The sequence below is a fragment of the Natrix helvetica genome (assembly GCF_964273705.1).
Source record: "Natrix helvetica genome assembly, chromosome: 1".
Lineage (NCBI taxonomy): Eukaryota > Metazoa > Chordata > Lepidosauria > Squamata > Natricidae > Natrix > Natrix helvetica.
Window position 1 is genome coordinate 376,513,754 of NC_138548.1, and position 20,054 is coordinate 376,533,807.

The 20,054-nt window shown below is 45.3% G+C and overlaps 2 protein-coding genes across 2 annotated transcripts; both read right to left on the reverse strand.

Annotated features, from left to right (window-relative positions):
* Nucleotides 1-1,415: 1,415 nt before the first annotated feature.
* LOC309383766 (uncharacterized protein) lies at nucleotides 1,416-9,796 on the reverse strand. The gene is made up of 4 exons (XM_081936633.1): nucleotides 9,759-9,796; nucleotides 7,340-7,483; nucleotides 6,101-6,227; nucleotides 1,416-4,075 (listed from the first exon to the last, which is right to left on the reverse strand). Exons 2-4 carry the CDS (start codon nucleotides 7,481-7,483, stop codon nucleotides 2,226-2,228), a joined length of 2,121 nt encoding a protein of 706 aa, XP_081792759.1. The 5' UTR covers nucleotides 9,759-9,796; the 3' UTR covers nucleotides 1,416-2,225.
* Nucleotides 9,797-10,748: 952 nt separating this feature from the next.
* Nucleotides 10,749-17,565, reverse strand: LOC309383780 (uncharacterized protein). Its single transcript, XM_081936668.1, has 4 exons — nucleotides 17,445-17,565; nucleotides 16,160-16,291; nucleotides 14,337-14,463; nucleotides 10,749-12,835 (listed from the first exon to the last, which is right to left on the reverse strand). The coding sequence occupies exons 2-4, from the start codon at nucleotides 16,289-16,291 to the stop codon at nucleotides 11,544-11,546; spliced, it is 1,551 nt and encodes a 516-aa protein (XP_081792794.1). The 5' UTR covers nucleotides 17,445-17,565; the 3' UTR covers nucleotides 10,749-11,543.
* Between the last annotated feature and the right edge of the window lie 2,489 nt (nucleotides 17,566-20,054).

Sequence of the window (20,054 nt, forward strand, 5' to 3'; positions counted from 1 at the left end):
TCCCTCCTCTGACTTTACAAGTTTGTTTAGTGGCCGTTGGCACTGCAAAATGTGATTTATGACCCCTTTTCAGTTACGACCTTTGCAGAATCCCTGGGATTAAAATTTGGATGTTTGGCAATCCATTCATATTGATGACTGTTGAGGGGTCCCAGGATCATGGGATCCCTTTTGTGACTTTCTGACAAGCAAAGTTCAGTTTTGTTCGCCACGATGTAAAAAAGATGTGGAGACTCTAGAAAGAGTGCAGAGAAGAGCAACAAAGATGATTAGGGGACTGGAGACTAAAACATATAAAGAACGGTTGCAGGAACTGGGTATGTCTAGCTTAAGAGAAAGAAGGACTAGGGGAGACATGATAGCAGTCTTCCAATATCTCAGGGGTTGCCACAAAGAAGAGGAAGTCAAACTATTCTCCAAGGCACCTGAGGGTAGAACAAGAAGCAATGGGTGGAAACTAATCAAGGAGAGAAGCAACTTAGAACTGAGGAGAAATTTCCTGACAGAACAATTAATCAGTGGAACAGCTTGCCTCCAGAAGTTGTGAATGCCCCAACACTGGAAGTCTTTAAGATGTTGGATAGCCATTTGTCTGAAACGGTATAGGGTTTCCTGCCATTGGATTAGAAGACCTCCAAAGTCCCTTCCAACTCTGCTATTGTATTGTATTATATAAAGTCAAGTGGGAAGCCAGATTCACTGAACAACCGGGACACTCACTTATCAACTGCAGTGATTCACTTAACAGCTGTGGGAAGAAAGGGCATGAAATGGGGCAAAACTCACCAATTTTGGGCTCCATTGTGGTCGTAAGTCGAGGACTATCTGTATTCTTAAGCTGTGACAGGGCTCCCTTATTGGAGGTTTGGGATCCAAGATTGGACAGGAATTTGTCTGGCCTGCCAAAGGATTCCTATCCTGTGCTGGGATCCCACTAGGAAACCTCCAAGGCACCTCCCAATCTTAGGAATCCATAGTGGAGATGGGCTATTTCTTTGGATTGCCTTCTTACTAAGGAAATCTTACTAATTTTGTTCTCATCTTAGAACTGATCACTTAGCAACCGTTTGAACTTATGATGGACATCCCTGGGGATACTTGAATGTTCCAACAGGCACGTATACTCCGTCACATGATCACATTGGGTGCTCGGCAGCCGCCCACATTTATTGCTGTTTGCAGCATGCTGTAGTCATGTGACCACATTTTACATTTTTGCCAGAAAGCAACTTCCACTTTTCAGTAAAACTAAACCATAGCAAAGCGTCGGTTCACTTAAGGACCACTGCAAAAAAAAAAAAAAAAAAAGGGTACAAATGGGTGTACTTCCAAAAGAACTAAAGCTTTTTTCCCAAATAAGGAGTTATTTATTTATTATCACCCCATTCCTAAGAGGTCCGTAAAAGGGGCGTGGATAAGCGCAACAGGGTGCCTACTGTCCCTGTCCTATGTCCCCATTTATTTGTGTTCATTTCTTTCGTTCATGTCCATGTTTATATTTGTACCTGCTATCTTGTACATGTTTGACAAACTAATAAATACAAATACACTTCTTTCAGTCCCTGGCTTTGACCAGATGGGAAACGATGGCAAACAAACTTCGACATTTTGTGAGTTATGGATAGAAACATCTTATTTACGCCTAGAGATTAAGGGTAAGAAAAAAAAGAGGAAAAATGATCTATACTTTTACAAAAGATACATCCCTAGAAAGTAGCATGTTCCAAGAGAAAGGGGGGAAAAGCCCCATTACATATAGATTCTTCAATAAATAAATTAAGAGAGAACTCTAGTCAAATTTTTGAATAATTGGCTAAAATAACCTTGTGGAGATGAGGATATTAGCCTTTATTAAGGTTGGAGTCCATTGAGAAATTTGTGTCTCCGTCAGTTTCACACTATTATCACAACATTTTAAATCCGTGCAGCACATCCAAACTCATATTGTTGTGGGTTTAGGGTCAGTCCTGGAGTTTGTACATATGCGAGGTGTTTCTCCCAAAATAAGATATCTTATGGGAAAATAAGAGCATAAATTCAAAGGGCGATTTGAATCTTTTCTCACAGTGGGCATTTTTATTCTCACACATGGTTTCTTTTAGGCCTTTTAGATCATGTTACTCCTCTGATTGAACATTTCTCCACAGTACACATATTTGTATTATTTTCCCCCCCACAAGGGTCCATTTTACATGGGAAAAGGTTTGGAAGGAAAGCTTGGGGTCTTATGGTTTTTCTCGTGTGTGGATTCTTTCGTGTTGCGAAAGGTGATTGGTCTGGTTGAAGCTTTTCCCGCAATCTGCGCATTTGTAAGGCTTCTCTCCCGTGTGAATTCTTTTGTGCTTGACAAGGTTCGCGTTCTGCGTGAAACTCTTTCCGCATTCTGTGCACTTATACGGTTTTTCTCCTGTGTGGATCCTTTTGTGGCAAAGGAAATTACTGTATTTACAGAAGCTCTTTCCACAGTCTGTGCACCTGTAGGGTTTCTCCCCCGTGTGGATTCTGACGTGGATTCTGAGACCTGAATGTCCACCAAATTTCTTTCCGCATATCAAGCATATATATGGTTTCTCCCCAGTGTGCGTTCGTTGGTGTCTTGTGAGGCAATCCCTATAGGAAAACCTCTTTCCGCACTCTGTGCATTTATATGGCTTCTCTCCTGTGTGTTTTCTTCGATGTGATGTAAGCCGACTGCTTTTATTAAAACCCTTTCCACACTCCAGGCAGGTATACGGTTTCTCTCCTGTGTGAATCCTTTTATGACAAATAAAGTCACTGCTGCAACTGAAACTCCTTCCACACTCCTTGCACTGGTACGGCTTCTCCCCCGTGTGAATCCGTTGGTGTTGCAAAAGTTTATAGTTCTGATTGAAGCATTTCCCACACTCTGCACATTTATAGGGATTTTCTCCCGTGTGAATTTTCTTATGCTGCAAAAGGCTACCATTGTGACCGAACCGTTTCCCACACTCAACGCACCGGTACGGTTTTTCTCCCGTGTGAATCCTTTTATGGCAAATAAATTGACTGCTCTGATTGAAACTCTTTCCACATTCCGGGCACGTGTAGGGTTTCTCCCCAGTGTGAATTCGTTTATGTTGCAAAAGGTTGCTTTTCTGACTGAAACTCTTCCCACACTCCAAGCACCGGTAGGGTCTCTCTCCTGTATGGATCCTCTTGTGTTCCACAAGGTGACAGTTTCGCCTGAAGTTCTTCCCGCACTCCAGGCATTTGAATGGTTTTTCTCCCGTGTGGATCCTCATGTGGCACAGCAGGACACTGTTGTCCCGGAAGCTCTTTCCACACTCCGTACATATGAATGGTTTCTCCTCCGTGTGGCTCCTTATGTGCTTCACCAGATTCGAACGTCCACTGAACTGCCTTCCACACTGCAAGCACGTGTACGGTTTCTCCCCCGTGTGGGATCGTTGGTGTCTCGTAAGGTGACCGCTTTGACTGAATCTTCGCCCACATACCAGGCATACATATGGCTTCTCCCCTGTGTGTGTCCGTTCATGTATGATCAAGTTTCCTCTCTGAGCAAATGTCTTTTCACACCTCAGACATTCGTATGGTTTCTCCCTCGGGGGAATTTTGGGGGGTAAAATAAGTAATTGTTTACTACTGAAATCCACTCCACACTCATATGGTTTCTCCTCTTTAGGGGAAATTATATGACCGCTGAAAGTGAAATTCTCCCCATAATTTATAAATGCATATGGTGTCTCTTGGATGTACGATGGGCGATGTAGGGCAAGATAGGAGGTAGAGCTGATACTTTGCCCATCCCCTTGATATTCATATTCTTCTTCTTCGGTCAGGGTTACAGAATATTTAATGAAATCAGAGTTCTCTTCGTCTCCTTTGCCACATGAGAGATATTTTCCCTTTTCTTCTCCTTGGTGAACTTCCTGGGAAGTTGGGAGAGAAAGGACTTCATTGGATGCTGGAGGTTCCTCCCCTCCACTCACTTTACAGATTTTCTTAATCCTTTGGGATGGTTCTTGACCAACAAGCAAGTCTTCTTCAGACTTGATCATTTGCTCCCTGTAGTTCTCGTGCTCTTGTCCAAAAGCTGATTTGAAGAAAGCAAAAGCCACAAAAAAAAAAAAAAAAGTCTTATAAATTGTTCATGAACAAAAAGCGCTGCAAACATTGTTTCTCGCATAAACAAAATTTTGCTGGTCTCGTCTATGTATTCCTAGAACACTATAAATTTATGCTTTCCTTTAAAAGCCATGTAAATGCTGAGAAGATACTAAACTGCCAATGCAGGCGGTATCACTGCGGAAATGTTAAAATATGAATTTAAATTGCTTGTGTAGTTGCTTCTGTAACGGTTTATAGCACGAACTGGATTCACCGCTACTTACATTCTTGAAATCGTATCAGGCTTCGCTAACAGTAGTCTATGCAACTATCTTGGGCTGAAGCACTCAAAGAGAAACACCCCCACACACACTTATTTTCAACCTGGCGGGAAGTTTAAAAATGATTTACTCAGAGCCAATTTGGGCGTCCTCCTTGATGCCCGGCTGTCAATGGATGACCATGTGGCAGCCGTGGCGAGGGGGGCGTTCCACCAGGTTCGCCTGGTGCGCCAATTGCGCCCCCTACTGGACTGGGATGCCCTACGCACGGTCACTCATGCGCTGGTGACGTCCCGCCTGGATTACTGCAACGCTCTCTACATGGGGCTGCCCTTGGGACGCGCCCGGAGACTGCAGTTGGTTCAGAACGCAGCCGCGCGGGCTGTGATGGGGAGTACGAGGTACTCCCACGTAACACCTCTCCTGCGCGAGCTGCACTGGCTGCCTGTGGTTTTTCGGGTGCGTTTCAAGGTGCTGATTACCATCTTTAAAGCGCTCCATGGCACAGGACCTAGTTACTTGCGGGATCGCATCCTCCCACATACATCCCTGCGGCCAATTCGCTCACACAGGGAGGGACTTCTCCTGGTGCCGTCCACTAGGCAATGCCAACGGGCGACACCAAGGAGTAGGGCCTTCTCTGTGATGGGCCCAACCCTCTGGAATGACCTCCCCCCCGACATTAGAACCACTTCTGACCTCCGCTCCTTCCGGCAAAAATTGAAGACTCACCTGTTCCGATTAGCAGGCCTGGCATAATTACAACTGTCCCTCCTGGCAAATGTATTATTATCTGGTTATCTTAGGGTTTTTTAATCTGTTGTGTCTGTTTTAGGGATTTTAAAAAAATTATATTTATTTAGCTTTGTACAGTTCTTTTAATTGCATTTTAACCTCCTCCAAACTGTACATATTTAATTTTTTATTGTATTTTGTGATATTCTCTATGGACTGTACACCGCCCCGAGTCCCTTCTGGGAGAGGGGGCGGTCTAGAAGCACCAAATATAAATAAATAAATAAATAAAGGCCCCTTTGGCCTAACTGCCAATATGAAAACTGTCACCGATTTTCAGACAACCTAAGAAATTGGAGGGCTGTAAAGAACAGATGTCAGGGACATTTGGGTCAGTACCTTCCTCTCCTGAAGCTGTTTAGGTTACCTGCTCTATAATCAGATCGGAGAGAAACTACACTCTTCACTAAAGAACTACCTCAAATAATAAAGGTCTCATAAAGCAGGGGACTCCAACTTGTGGTCTGTGGTCCACTATCGGACTGCGAGCTAATCGCCACTGGGCCGCGTGAGAAGATGACCCACTTCTGTGACCCTCATCCTGGATCCACTCGTACAAGTATTGTCATGGACACTCATAGACCCACTTGTGTGAGCCTTGTTGCAGGTGCTCATGGCCCCACCCATGCTCGTGTTGGTGCAAACATCGTACGCGCTCGTGCATGTGCACAGACGCACATGTGCTTGCCCCTCCCAAAAAATCATCCCATCCTCTCTTCCCCCCCCCCCCCAATCCCCAGTTCCAGGTTGCCAATCCAGTAAGGTTGGGGGACTGTGCAATAAAGTATCTCTAGTAACTTCTACATAAATTTATTTTCCTCTTAGAAATAAAAAGGCCCAGAATGCCCTTCTTCTAGCTCAAAGGTGCCATCTCACCACATGGATAACAAACAATTTCCACAATTATTTGAACCCAGAGCAAAGTGGAGCCTTACCCAGAGCGGCCACACTCCTAAAATTCTCCAGCATGACTTCCCCGTGCAAGGCTCTCTGGCTGGGATCCAGCAGCGCCCACTCCTCCTCCGTGAAATACACAGCCACCTCCTCAAAGGACACCGAATCCTGAAAGTCAAATGAAACATTCCTTAACAGAGACTGCAGAATGTTCTCTCCCAGATTTTCCAACATCCTAAAAATGAGTTTTGCAAGAGAGAAAATGCTCTTCTTTCGGACATGATACTAGGTTTTATGGCTGCCTTTCCAAAGATTTCATATGTGCCACTTAATTTGGTTAGAATTTAACGTTAAGGCTGTTCTCTTGCTATAAATAGACTTCTTTGGTTGTTTTGTGAGGACTCCCAACTAATATATTAATAACTAGTTGATAACCCAGTATTTATTTTTCCAAGCCTCCTTCCATGAACGTCGCCACAAATTCTAATGTTTAGAAAAACTGGTTTTCCACCCAGTTGAAAGTTCATGATCTTGCCCCCACACCCACAAGTCCATCACATGGTCCAATCTTCCACTGCCACGCTGGCAGTTCCACCCATCCAGTTCCAGTCAGGCTCAGAGATGCAGAGACAAAGGATGACCTTGGGCTTCTAGAAAGGAATTTTTTATTTCAACAACACATTCTATTCCTATTCCCCCTCCCAATTCCCCACTAATGAAACAGCATAGCAAAATAAGAGAGAGTGTGGCAGGCCAAAGATTCTAAAAGGAACTGGCTGCAGGCCTGACACGCTGTACAGTAGAAGCCATTTAAGGCTGTACGGTAGAAGCCGTTTTAAGGCACAACAGGCCGTATACAGAACACACACACCGAGGGGTGTTAGGGGTGTCTTACCTCCAGAGTATTTTTTTCCAAAGAGTAAGTCATCAAATTTGGTTGAAATTGGTCGAGGCGTTTCAGAGTTATGCTGGAACACATACACACACGCACACACACAGAGCCATTTATATATATATATATAGATAGAAGATAGTGATTCCTCTTCTTGCACATGCCTAACATTGCGAGGCATTTGTTTTAAGGCACAAAACCCCCGCAAACACACAAGTGATTCTATGAATATATTCAGCTTCTAATATGTTGCGCTTCAACAGTGAACTTGGAAACCATGCCAATGAATCCTGATCTCACCACTTGACCTCCTTATCATGATCTGCATTGAGTCTCATGACAGAACCAGATCCCGAAATGTTCCCCCGTTCTTCTAAAGCTTTCCCACCTGAGCTGTTGCTGATCCATGACAACGAGGGTTTTGATCCTCTTCAGAGATGCTTCCCCAGAGCTGCTTCATAGAGGAGGGATGGGAGAGATCGTCTCTTCCTTCAGGAGTTACCAAGACTGACTGCTTCAGAAGCTCCTGCATCTGAAATCAACAGCCGGGATCACAGAAAAATAATTGGATTAAAACAACTGAACATAGGATGGCGGGGATTCTTCTCTCTCCCCCACCCCAACTGGACCATGTTATATAGCAATAGCACTTAAGGCTTATATATCACTTCACAGTGCTTTACAACCCTCTCTAAGCTGTTTTACAGAGTCGCTATATTGCCCCCACAATCTGGGTCCTCATTTTACCGAACTCGGAAAGACGGAAGGCTGAGTCACACCTTATATTCATAGTTGGAGATGCAAATTCCCTTAGGATATTTCTCCATGTTGTGGAATAATCTGGATGGGGGAAACACGACTCTGGGACTGAAAATCACATGATGCCACAACGGTTATTAAGTGTGAAAAATGGTCGAAGTCACTTTTTCCATTGTCACTTTGAATGGTCAGTAAAGGAACTGTTGTTAAATTGAGGACTACCTGTAATCTAGGCGGGGAAAGGGAACTCTGGGACCGAAAATGGAGGGAAACCAAAGTTGTTGCTAGCTGGGCCAGGCAAGCAGCCCTTCTTCCTCCCAGGAAGGGAGCTCCTCACATTCCATCATTCCTTCGAATGATCACTAAATGAACCGTTGTTGAGGACTACCTATAACCTGGATGGGGAAAGAGGGAATTCTGGGACTGCAACTGGCGGGGAAACCAGAGCATCTTCTATTGATAGGACCTGCCTTTGAGCTGGGCAGGGGAACTGTATCTTCCTCCCAGGAGGGGATACCTGCTTCCCCTCCTGGACCGGAGGAGAGCTGAGCAGGAAGCCTGAGTTACAACTTGCATTTGGGTCTCCAAAGCTGGACGGGGTTTTATCTATAGTTGGGAGATGGGAATTCCCTATTAGTCTTCTCATCGTTCCTATCACCCATCTCCTCCCACTTATGACTGCAGGATTATAGCTTTATTGCTTGTATCCTTACGATTGATATTGTTATTGTTTCCTGATTGCTTATTTGTACCTCGTGACTATCATTAAGTACTGTACTTTATGATTCTTGACGAATGTATCTTTCATGTACACTGAGAGCTTATGCACCAAAGACAAATTCCTTGTGTGTCCAATCACACTTGGCTAATAAAGAATTATATTTCTACTTCTATTCTACTCTTCCTGTGGAATAAACTGGACTGGGAAACAGGACTCTGGGACTGAAAGGGAAGGGAAACAAAGTCTCTTCTGCAAACCTGCCACCTGCATTTGAGGTGGATGACAAGTTTAAAGGAAACCACGCCACGAGGAGATCATCCCGGGAGAGAATATCCCCTCCCCTGCCACCCCTCCTGGGCCGGAGGAGAGCTGAGCGGGAAGCCTCCGGGCAGGGTCGCCACCACCCGGGAGCAGCTCTCCGCCCGGCCCTCCTGCAGCCAGCCCGCCATCTCCGGGGGCAGCCCAGCCAGGATCCGCTCCGGAATCCCCCACCCCCGCTCCTCCTTCATCCCCGGGAGCTCGGCTGCTCTTCCTCCTCCTCCTCCTCGGGGCTTTAGCGAGCTGGGGGCGAAGCTGCTGCAGCCGGCTGCAGAGCGCCCGGGGCCCCGCCGAGGCTCGGCAGCCTAAAGCAACGGAAGCGCTCGGTCTCTGAGCCCGGCGGCTCCTCGGGGAGGCTCTGACTGCGGCCCGGCCCTCCTCCTTCTCCTGGGGCTCAACGGCGCTGTTGCCGACCTCCTCCTTCTCCTCCTTCCATCGGGATGCCCCGCCGCGCCTCTAGCCCGCTCCTCTCCTCTCCTGCCCGGCCAGACTCCGGACGCCCAGCCGCTCCGCTGCAGATTCACCTTCCCCGCTTTCTCCTCCTCCACCTCCCCCGAGAAAAGCGAGATCGCGCTTGCCGGCGATCCGGATCCGGAGAAATGTAGCCGCTACCGATTCCCGGGAATCCGCTCACGGAGAAACGCCCCCCTCCCCCGCACTCCTTCGGGAGGCCCGGGCTACGGGCGAGAGAGAACTCCTTCCTAGAGAGGCACCGCTCCTCCGGCCTCCTTCTCGATCCTCCCCTTTAAACATGCCCCCGAAGGTTCCCCCTTCTTTCCCGCAGGAGCCCCCTGCTTGTCAAAGCTCTCTCTTGCGCATGCTCCGTCTCACTCCTGCTCATGCTGGATTTTTGATTCTTCGGGCTCATTTCTGGTCTTTGGAAAGAGAGGATTTCCCCCCAGTACAGCCAGCAATAGCAGTAGCACTTAGACTTATATACCGCTTCATAAAAGCAATTTTACAGAGTCAGCCTATCGGCCCCAACAATCTGGGTCCCCATTTTACCCACCTGGGAAGGATGGAAGGCTGAGTCAGCCTTGAGCCTGGTGGGATTTGAACTGCTGAACTGCAGCTAACAGTTAGCTGAAGTAGCCTGTAGTACTACACTCTAACCACTGTGCCACCTCGGCTAGTCCTCGACTTATGACCATAACGGAGCCCAACGTTTCCTCGGCCAAGTCAGACGTTTCTTTAAGTGAGCTTTGCGACCCGTTTTGCCACCTTCCACACCACAGTTAAGCGAATCATTGCAGTTGATAAAATTAGTACCACGGTTGTTAAGTGAATCTGGCTCCCCATTGACTTTGCTGCTTGGGAGGTTGTAAAAGGGGACCGCATGACCTTGGGACACAGCAACGGTCCTAAGTATGAAGCAGTTGCCAAGCATCTTTAATTTTGATCACGGGGGAGGTTGTAACTTTGAAAAATGGTCCTAAGTCACATTCAGTGAATGGTCACTAAGTGAACTGCTGTTAGTCGAGGACTACCTGTATCTGATTCTTTGGGCTCCTTACAGGTCTTTTAAAAGTCAGGATCCCCAGTACAGCTAGTCCTCAAGTTATGACCACAACGGAGCCCAACGTTCCTGCGGCTAAGTGAGACATTTGTTAAGCAAGAGGGACAAAAAAAAAAAAAAAAAAAGCAGCAGAACAGCCCCCAAAACTAGACAAGGCAAATCAAACCACAACTGGGCAAGAGCCACCGGTATCACAAACTTACAGCATGGCTTTGACCAGATGGACAGGATGGCAAATAAACCCTATCATTTAATGAGTTATAGAGAGATAGAAGCATCTCACTTATGCCAGGAGATTCAGGATACCAAAAAGAAGGAAAACCATCTACACTTTTAAAAAAGATACAGCCCCAGAAAATAGCATGTTCCATTGGAAAGGAGGAAAAGAAGCCCAAATAAATTCAACAATTAAATTAACAAAGAACTCCAGCCAAATATTTGAAGAGTTGGCTAAAAGTAAAAGATTTTGGAGAGAAAGACGTTCATATCTGTCTTTATTAAGGCTGGAGTCCGTTGAGGTATTTGTGCATTGGTCAGTTTTACATTATTATCATGACATTTGGGTAACATCCACCTGGATTCTGTCACACTTATTCTGTACTGTGGGACAATCCTGGACAAGGTTTTCCTCTCTTCTGAGGGACACCTCATCAAATACTTTTATATCCCTCTTGGACGCTTTTTTTTACAAGGCTAAACATTTTCCCCCAGCCTCAATGTTTTCATGGTACTTGATTCCAACTGTTAAACTGTTCATTGATAAACCCTGTTCGCCTTCTTCATGTTAGACCTTCATTCATGGTCTAACAATGTCTGGCTATGTCACGCACATGTGTGGACATGCAGCAGGGAACCGAAGACCAGCTGGCTGGTGGGATAGTGGGGCATCCCAACATCTGCAGCGCAGCAAGAGGTAAGATCTTTTTCTTTCATAAGCTTCTGTTGTGTCGTTTGCAGGGAAACAGAAGCTTATGAAAGAAACGCCATAGAAATCTGTCCTGGGGCAATGGCAAGTCATGTTTAAGTGTCTTTAGAGCGAGTCCTGATAGTCAAAGAGTTTGTACGTACTTGAGGTGTTCCTCCCAAAATAAAATCTTTTATGGGAATAAGGGCCTAAATCCAAAGGGCCATTTGAATCTTTTCTCACTCAGGACATTAAGGTTGGCCCATGTGGTTTCCTAGGTCTGATAAGTCTATTCTTCCAATTGAATATTTCTGCACAGACCCCCATCTTTCTATAGTTTCCCCCACAAGAGTCCCATATTTTAGAAGAAAACATTAGAGAGGAAAGCTTCCGAATTTTGGGTTCTCTGTGGTTGTGAATTCGAGTTGCGAAAGACGATTTGACTGGTTGAGATTTTTCCCATTGTCGGCGCATTTATACGGTTTTTCTCCCGCATGGATTCTTTTGTGTTTGATGAGGTTCACGTTCTGAGTGAAGCTTTTTCCGCACTCCATGCATTTGTACGGTTTTTCTCCTGTGTGGACCATTTTGTGGCGAATGAAATTACTGTACTTACGGAAGCTGTTCCCACATTCGACGCACCTGTAAGGTTTCTCCCCCGTGTGGATCCTTTCATGGCTTCTGTGTTCAGATCGTCCACTAAATGTCTTTCCACACACCAGGCATGCATATGGCTTCTCCCCAGTGTGGGTGCGTTGGTGTCTCATCAGGCCGTCCTTATAGGAAAACTTCTTTCCACATTCCGTGCACTTATGTGGCTTCTCTCCAGTGTGTTTTCTTTTATGAGATGCAAGGCGACTGCTACAATTAAAGTCCTTTCCGCACTCTAAGCATTTATATGGCTTCTCCCCCGTGTGAATCCTTTTATGGCAAATAAAATAACTGCTGCAACTGAAGCTCTTCCCACATTCCCTGCATGTATACGGTTTCTCCCCCGTGTGGGATCGTTGGTGTGTTTTAAGGTGACTGCTCTGACTGAATCCTCTTCCACACACCGGGCACACATATGGTCTCTCTCCTGTGTGGGTCCGTTCATGTATGACAAGGTTACTTCTCTGAGTGAACGTCTTTTCACACCTCAAACACTTATAAGGTTTATTCTCCCTTGGGGGATTTTTGGGGGATAAAGTAAGTAACTGTTTCACACTGAAATCCACTCCACGCTCGTACGGCTTCTCTTCTTTGTGGGAAATTAGGCGACTGCTGAAATGGAAATTTCCCTCACAATTTATAAATGCACCTGGTATCTCTTTGGCGTACGATGGGCGATGTAAGGCAAGGTAGGAGGTAGAGCTGATACTTTGCCCATCCTCTTGATATTCATATTGTTTCTCTTCGGTTTGGGTTGTACAATATTGAATGAAATCAGAGTTTTCTTCGTCTCCTTTGGCACATCTGAAATATTCTCCCTTTTCTTCTCCTTGGTGAACTTCCTGGGTTTGGAGGTCACCGGCCTCACTCGGATAAGAAGACCTCTCCCCTCCGTTTCTTATGCAACTTTTCATACCCTTCTGAAGAGCGTCTTGATGTTCAAACATCCTTTCTTCGGACGTGTTCATTTGTAATAGTGCTATCCTACGGTGCTCGCAGTTCTCCTGCTCATAAGCTGATTTGAAGAAAGGGAAAAAGAAAAGAAAATTAATCTCAGTAATTGTTCATGAATGAAAAGTACTGCAGACGTTGGTATCTGTATATGGAAAATTTGGCTGATTTCCTGTTCATGTGCGTAAGAACTTTCATTTTATTTACAGTTCTGGCTGAGACATTTATGTCCTTTTAACTCTTCCCCACTTTAATTTCAAGAGGAATTTCTTTCTTTTCGTTTTTCTTTTTGCCTGAAACACCAAGAGCAGTGGGGAGGGGAATGTGCGTTTTTGTTTTATTTTTATAGTTTTCTTAAGTTTGATGTACACTAAAGATGGCATTTAATTTCATTGTAACGAGGTGCAATGACAATACAGTAAACAGGGCACTCAGGGGCAAGACCCCAACCCCATTCCAGGTAGCCACTGGGACTCAGACAGGCCAAGAAGCAGAGCCAAACGTCTTCTAGAACTCCTTGGGATCCACCCCTTTCCTGGAGCAGACTGATCTAAAAAAACCTAGGCTCTTGGTGGCTGGAGGTGATGCCGGAGAAAGGTGATAAATCTGCCAGAAAATGGTCTGACCAAGACGGAAGAAACTGAAAAACCAGATCATTTTGCCACGGCTCAGGTAGAAAAATCAGGTACGGCCACTACAGCTGGATCTTGACTAACAACCACAATTGAGGCCAAAATTTCTGTTGCTAAGCAAAACCGTTGTTAAGTGAGTTCTGCCTCATTTTCACAACCTTTCTTGCCACGGTTGCTTAGTCAATCACTGCAGTTAAGTTCATAACATGGTTGCTAAGTGAATCTAACTCCCCCTTTGACTTCGCTTGTCAGAAGGTCGCAAAAAAGGGATCACCTAACTCCGGGACACTGCAACCGTCATAAATACATGCCAGTTGCCAAGCATCCGAATTTTGATCATGTGACCATAAGGATACCGCAACAATTATATGTCTCCGAAATGTGGACTTTGCTATCTTCAAGAGTGGCCTTTGTCTTTTAAATACAGGTGTACTTCTGGGTTTGTACTCCTTTGTTGTGCCATGCATTTATGAATGCAAATGACCATTTGTCTGCAGGGAGTGTAAATCCTTCTATTCCCCAGCAAATCCGGTCAGAGCTGAGGAAGCTTCTTGGATGATAAGCAAAACGTCTTAAGAAAAACAAGAACGTCCAGCTGCCTCTTTAAAAAAAAAGCACCTTTGGGACAACCATGACCTGGATGACTTGAGAAATCTCCACAGACACGGATGCCAGAGAGATTTAGGGCGCTATCGGCTCCACCTAAAGTTGTTCAGGTTATCTGCTCTTCAATCAAATCACAACAAAAGCTCAATTGAGAAAAGATCCTGTGAAGCATCTGCCAACTTTTGCATTTACTATATTTATTTTGATTTTAGGAAAAAACAAAACAAAAACCAAGGCAGAATGTCCTTCTTCTAGCTAGAAGGTGCTTTTGAGCACTTATGGCAATAGACTTTCCACAATTGAATCCAGAGCAAAACGGGTCCTTACCCAGATCGGCCACATTCCTAAAATTCTCCAGCATGACCTCTCCGTATAAAGCTCTCTGGCTGGGATCCAGCAGCACCCACTCCTCCTCCGTGAAATTCACAGCCACCTCCTCGAAGATTATTGAGCCCTGAAAGTCAAAGGAAACATTCCTTAACAGACATCCCAGAAAGTTCTCTCCCAGATTTCCAATATTCTAAAAGTCAAATTTTGCAAGAAGGAAAATTATCCTTTTTTTAAAAAAAAGATCTATGATCAGGTTTTATGGTTGCCTCTGCCAAGATTTCAAATCTCATATATTATTATTATTAAATCCGATCACAATTTAAATCTAATGTGATTCTTCTTGCCATGATTTCACTTCTTTGTTTTGACCGGTTGTGAATCCTTACTAATATGTTAATGGAAGTGAATAAACAAAAGAACTCATTCCCCTGTTTGCACATCCCTAAGATAGCAAGGCGTTCATTGTGATGGAATGTAGGTGGGCTGGATTTCCAGGAGGGAGTGGGAACATTCCAGAGGAATGAGAGACAAATCGGTCCAGATATTTTATGTGAGAGAAAGAGGGTGAAAACAGCCCCTCCCTAATAGTTCTAGATGCAGATAACAGAGTGCTTAGAATCAGAATAGAGCTGGAAGGGACCTTGGAGGTCTTCTAGTCCAACCCCCTGCTCAAGCAGGAGATCCTATACCATTTCAGAATAGTGACTGTCCAGTCTCTTCTTAAAAGCCTCCAGTGATGAAGCACCCACAACTTCTGACTGCAAGCTCTTCCACTGGTTAATTTTCCTCTCTGTTAGGAAGTTTCTCCTTAATTCCAGGTTGCTTCTCCCCTTGATTAGTTTCCATCCATTCTTGCTTTGCCTTCTGGTGCTTTGGAAAATAAATTGACTCCCTTCTCCTTATGGCAGCCTCTCAAATACTGGAAGACTGCTATCATGTCCCCATACTCTTTCTGTTCTCTAGACTAGCCGGACCGAAGTCCTGCAACCGTTCTTCATACATTTTAGTTCTTTAGTCCAGCTGTTCTTCTTTGCACTTTTTCCAAAGTCTCAACATCTTTTTTGTAATGTGGTGACCAAAACTGAATGCAGTATTCTAGGTGTGGCCTTACTAAAGCCTTATAAAGCGGTACTAATAACTTCACCTGATTTTCATTCTATGCCTCTGTTTATACAACCTATGATTGTATTAGCTTTTTTTGGCTGCTGCCGCACCCTGCTGGCTCATGTTTAAGTGATCGTCCACTAGGACTCCAAAGTCCCTCTCGCAGTTACTGTTTTTGAGCCAGGTTTGTTAGTTTAGCAAGACTTTATTACGTGAGGAAGCACAATAAAGGAGTCAGCTTGGAAGAATCATCCCATGTCATTCTTTGTTTTGGGACCTGACATTTATTTTAAATACAGGACTGTAATCTATTTCAGGCAGAAGAAACATAAATACTCAACTGGTTCCATTTATGAATTGGATGGATGGAAACCGATGAAAGAGAGAAGCAACTTAGGAAAAATTTCCTGACAGTGAACATTAATCGGTGGAACGACTTGCCTCCAGAAGTTGTGAATGCTCCTATGTTGAAAATTTTTAAGAAGGGAATGGATGACTGTCTGAAATGGTATAGGGTTTCCTGCCTGAGCAGGGGGTTGGACTAGAAGACCTCCAAGGTCCCTTCCAACTCTGTTCTTCTACGGTATATTCCACATTCTATTTGATTTCTTGATACCTTGCGCTTAACTAACCATCTTGAAAGCAACATTAGCCATCCAATCCTGAATCTCATGATGAAAGCAGACTCCCAAATGTTTCTGATGAAACTATCCCACCTGAGCAGTTGCTGATCCACAGCAAAGAGGATTTTGATCAGGAGTTTCCAATAGCTGATCCATAGATGGATGGGAGAGACTTTCTCTGACTTCAGGGGTTACCAAGACCGCCTTCACCAAGGGCTCCTGCATCTGAAATAATAGCCAGAATCAAAGAAAAAAAACAAAAGATAAAATGAATATTGCAAAGAGGGGATTCTTCTCTGGCCCCAAAGCTGGGCCATCTTATATCCCTCGGCGAAAATACCAATTAATTCCTCTGGGATTCCCCTTCTTCTTTGGAATACAGGTAGTCCTCGACTTACGACCACAATTGAGGCCAAAATTTATGTTGCTAAGTGAGACATTTGTTAAGTGAGTTTCGCCCCATATTATAACTTCTCTTGCCACATTTGTTAAGTGAATCACCGCAGTTGTTAAATTAGTAACATGGTTGTTAAGTGAATTCGGCTTCCCTGTAGACTTAGTTCGTCAGACGTTTGCAAAATATGGTCACATGATCCTGGGACACTGCAACCGTCATCGATGTGAACCAGTTGTCAAAGCCTTTGAATGCAAACCACGTGATCATGGAGATGCTGCCATGGCCATAAGTGTGAAAAATGGTCATGTCACCTTTTCCCCAATGCCTTTGTAACTTTGAACGGTTGCTAAACAGCAATAGCAAAAGCCCTTATACTTATATACCACTTCACAGTGCTTTTGCAGCCTTCTCTAATTGGTTTACAAAATCAGCCTATTTCCCCAAGCAATCTGGGTCCTCCTTTTCATCGGCCTCAGAAGACCGAGTCAACCTTGAGCTGGTCAGAATCGAACTCCTGGCAGTGAGCAGCGAGTTAGCCCTGCAGTACTTTAACCATTGCGCCACCCCAGCACATGAACCGTTGTAAATCGAGGACTAATCAGTTGGGACAAATTTCCTCCAGGAATTGCGAATGCTACCACGCTGGAAGCTTTTAAGAAGAGACTGGGCAACCAATTGCTTGGAATGGTAGGGTTTCCAGAGCAGTGGGGACAGTAGGTTTCCAAGCAGGGGGTTGGACTAGAAGACCTCGAAGGTCCCTTCCAACTCTTCATTATTCTGTTTATCTCACCGTTCCCACGGCTGTTTTTCCTGCTGTCCCCAAGTCTTTCCCACAGAAGCGTTACACAAACCCGTGGCTACATAACCTGGCTTTTCCCAGGTCCCAGCACAGAAGGACCCCTTCCTATAACCCCACCCCACATCCCGACCGCCCAGAAGCGGCCAAGAGAGGATGGGAGGCTAGCCAAAGGTCCCTCTCACCTCCCGCTTACGAAGCTCTATGGATCGCGGCAGGCACGTAGGAGATCCAGTCGAGATTCCCCAGGCGAAGAAAGCGAGGAGTTGAACCAGGCAGGCTGCGCTGGTCTCCACCCCCCCGACTTTTTTTGCGAGGGGGGGGAAATCACCCACTCACCACCACCTTCCCAGCTTTCCCGGGAGAGAAAACGAAAATACCTCTTCCTTGCGGAGGCGCTCTAGGAAAGCGCAGCCGCCACTCGCCCGCCCGCCCCCCTTGCCCCGGTCCCGCCGTCTCCTCCGCGAACCTCGGAGTTGCGGGCGAGATAGCGCTTCTTCCTAGAGAGGCCGGCCTTAAGCGGACCCTTTAATTTTGCACCTCTTTTGAGGCTGGAGGCTCCTGCTGGTCGTCCTTGGCTTTCGACCATAATTGAGCCCCACCTTTCTGTTGCTTACAATAATACAATAGTAGAGTTGGAAGGGACCTTGGAGGTCTTCTAGTCCAACCCCCTGCCTAGGCAGGAAACCCTATACCGTTTCAGACAAATGGCTATCCAGCATCTTCTTGGGGCATTCACAACTTCTGGAGGCAAGCTGTTCCACTGATTAATTGTTCTAACTGCCAGGAAAGTTCTCCTCAGTTCTAAGTTGCTTCTCTCCTTGATTAGTTTCCACCCATTGCTTCTTGTTCTACCCTCAGGTGCCTTGGAGAATAGTTTGACTCCCTCTTCTTTGTGGCAACCCCTGAGATATTGGAACACTGCTATCATGTCTCCCCTAGTCCTTCTTTCTCTTAAGCTAAACATACCCAGTTCCTGCAACCGTTCTTCATATGTTTTAGTCTCCAGTCCCCTAATCATCTTTGTTGCTTGACAGATGTGAAGGGAGATTTGCCCCATTTTGCGACCTTCCTCGCCAGAGTTGTTAAGGGAATCCCTGCAGTTGTTAAACTAGCAATGCGGTTGTTAAGGGAATCTGGCTTCCCCGTTGACTTTGCTTGTCCCATGGCCGCAAAAGGGGATCATAGAATAGGAATAGGAGTCGAGTCTAGTAGAACAGGACAGAAGGGAATAGAATAGAGTCAAGAGAAGAGGAGCGAAGTCAGTTGCCTGGTTGTTAAGTGAATCTGGCTTCCCCATTGACTTTGCTTGTCCAAAGGTCGCATCATGTATATATATTACAGGTAGTCCCGGACTTATGACTATTCATTTATGACCATTCAAAGGGACAACATTGAGAAAAAGTAACTTATGACTGTTTATTCACACTGATAACCATTGCAGCATCCCCACATGGTCGATCAGAATTCAGGCTCCTGGCAACTGGCATGTATTTATGTTGGTTGCAGTGTCCTGTGATCCTGTGATCACTTTTGCGACATTCTGTGAAGCAAGTCCATGGGAAAGTCTGATTCACTTAACAACCATGTTACTAACATAACAACTCTCAGTGATCCACATGGCCAGAAAGCCGTAAAAGCAGGCAAAACTCAGTTAACAACTGTCTTGTTTAGTTAGCAATAGAAATTTTGGGATCAATTGTGGTTATGTTCTGACCGAGGCTTCCCGAGAGCATGAAGCAAACTCCTGGTCCCGAACAAAAAAACCCTTTTATTAACTGACTGTGAATTCTGCTCATTCACATCCAGCAAAGTCTTTCGAGGGAGGATTTACAGTCATAGACCTTATCTGGCTTGGAGAGCTGACAGGCTGATATCTGCAAAACTTGGTAAACAGTCTCGGAGAGTCACAAACCAATTAAGCAAACTAATTGTCTCCTGCAAACTCCACTCCCCTTTCGCTCCTCTTTTATTTCCTCTGGGAGAGGCCATTCATCCTCCTCCTATGGCCTTACTCCCAAGTCGATCCATGTTCTTTAACTGTTCCCTTCGTCTGGCAACTCTGTGCATGCGCACACTGGGAATAGCCTCCAGCTGTTCGTCTGCCTCACTGATGTCTGACTCTGACGGCAGCTGATAACTGTCAGATGGCTCTGGCCCCCTCTCTGCCTCGGACACAGAGCCCTCACCAGAGCCTTCCTCAGACTCCAGGACTGGCCCACGTTCCTCCCCAACCTCCTCACTGTCCGAATCTGCTGCCAGCTCTGCTGGTGGGCCACAACAGATTGTAAGTTGAGGACTTTCACAGGATCCTTCCTGTTTATCAAAAATAAGAGGACTGCCTCAACTAAAATTCTGCAGATATTGTGTGTGTGTGTGTGTGTGTGTGTGTGTGTGTGTGTGTGTGTGTATTTTGTTTTATATATAATTCTTGATGTCAGAGAGAAGGTACGTGGAGACTGATATTACTGATACCATGCCCTTGGTATTCATATTAATTTTCTACTTTGGCAATTTACAACGTGCAGACTTCAACTCCCAGAATTCCCTAGTGAGCAGAAGATCAGATAAGGGCAAAAGTGGTTTTCATCAAAAGAGAGGAAGGAGAGAGAAGGGCTTGTGTACCAAGATATTTAGCTTCTTGGACATGTCTTTCCTCCCCATTCTCTCTTGGATTTCATTTCCATCAGAATGGAAAAGGCTCTAAAGCTGGAAAAAGTTGGAAGGAAATTGAAATTTTGGCCTGCAGAAGAGCCGAAGGACCAGGTTAGTGACAGATTATCATGGAGAAAATC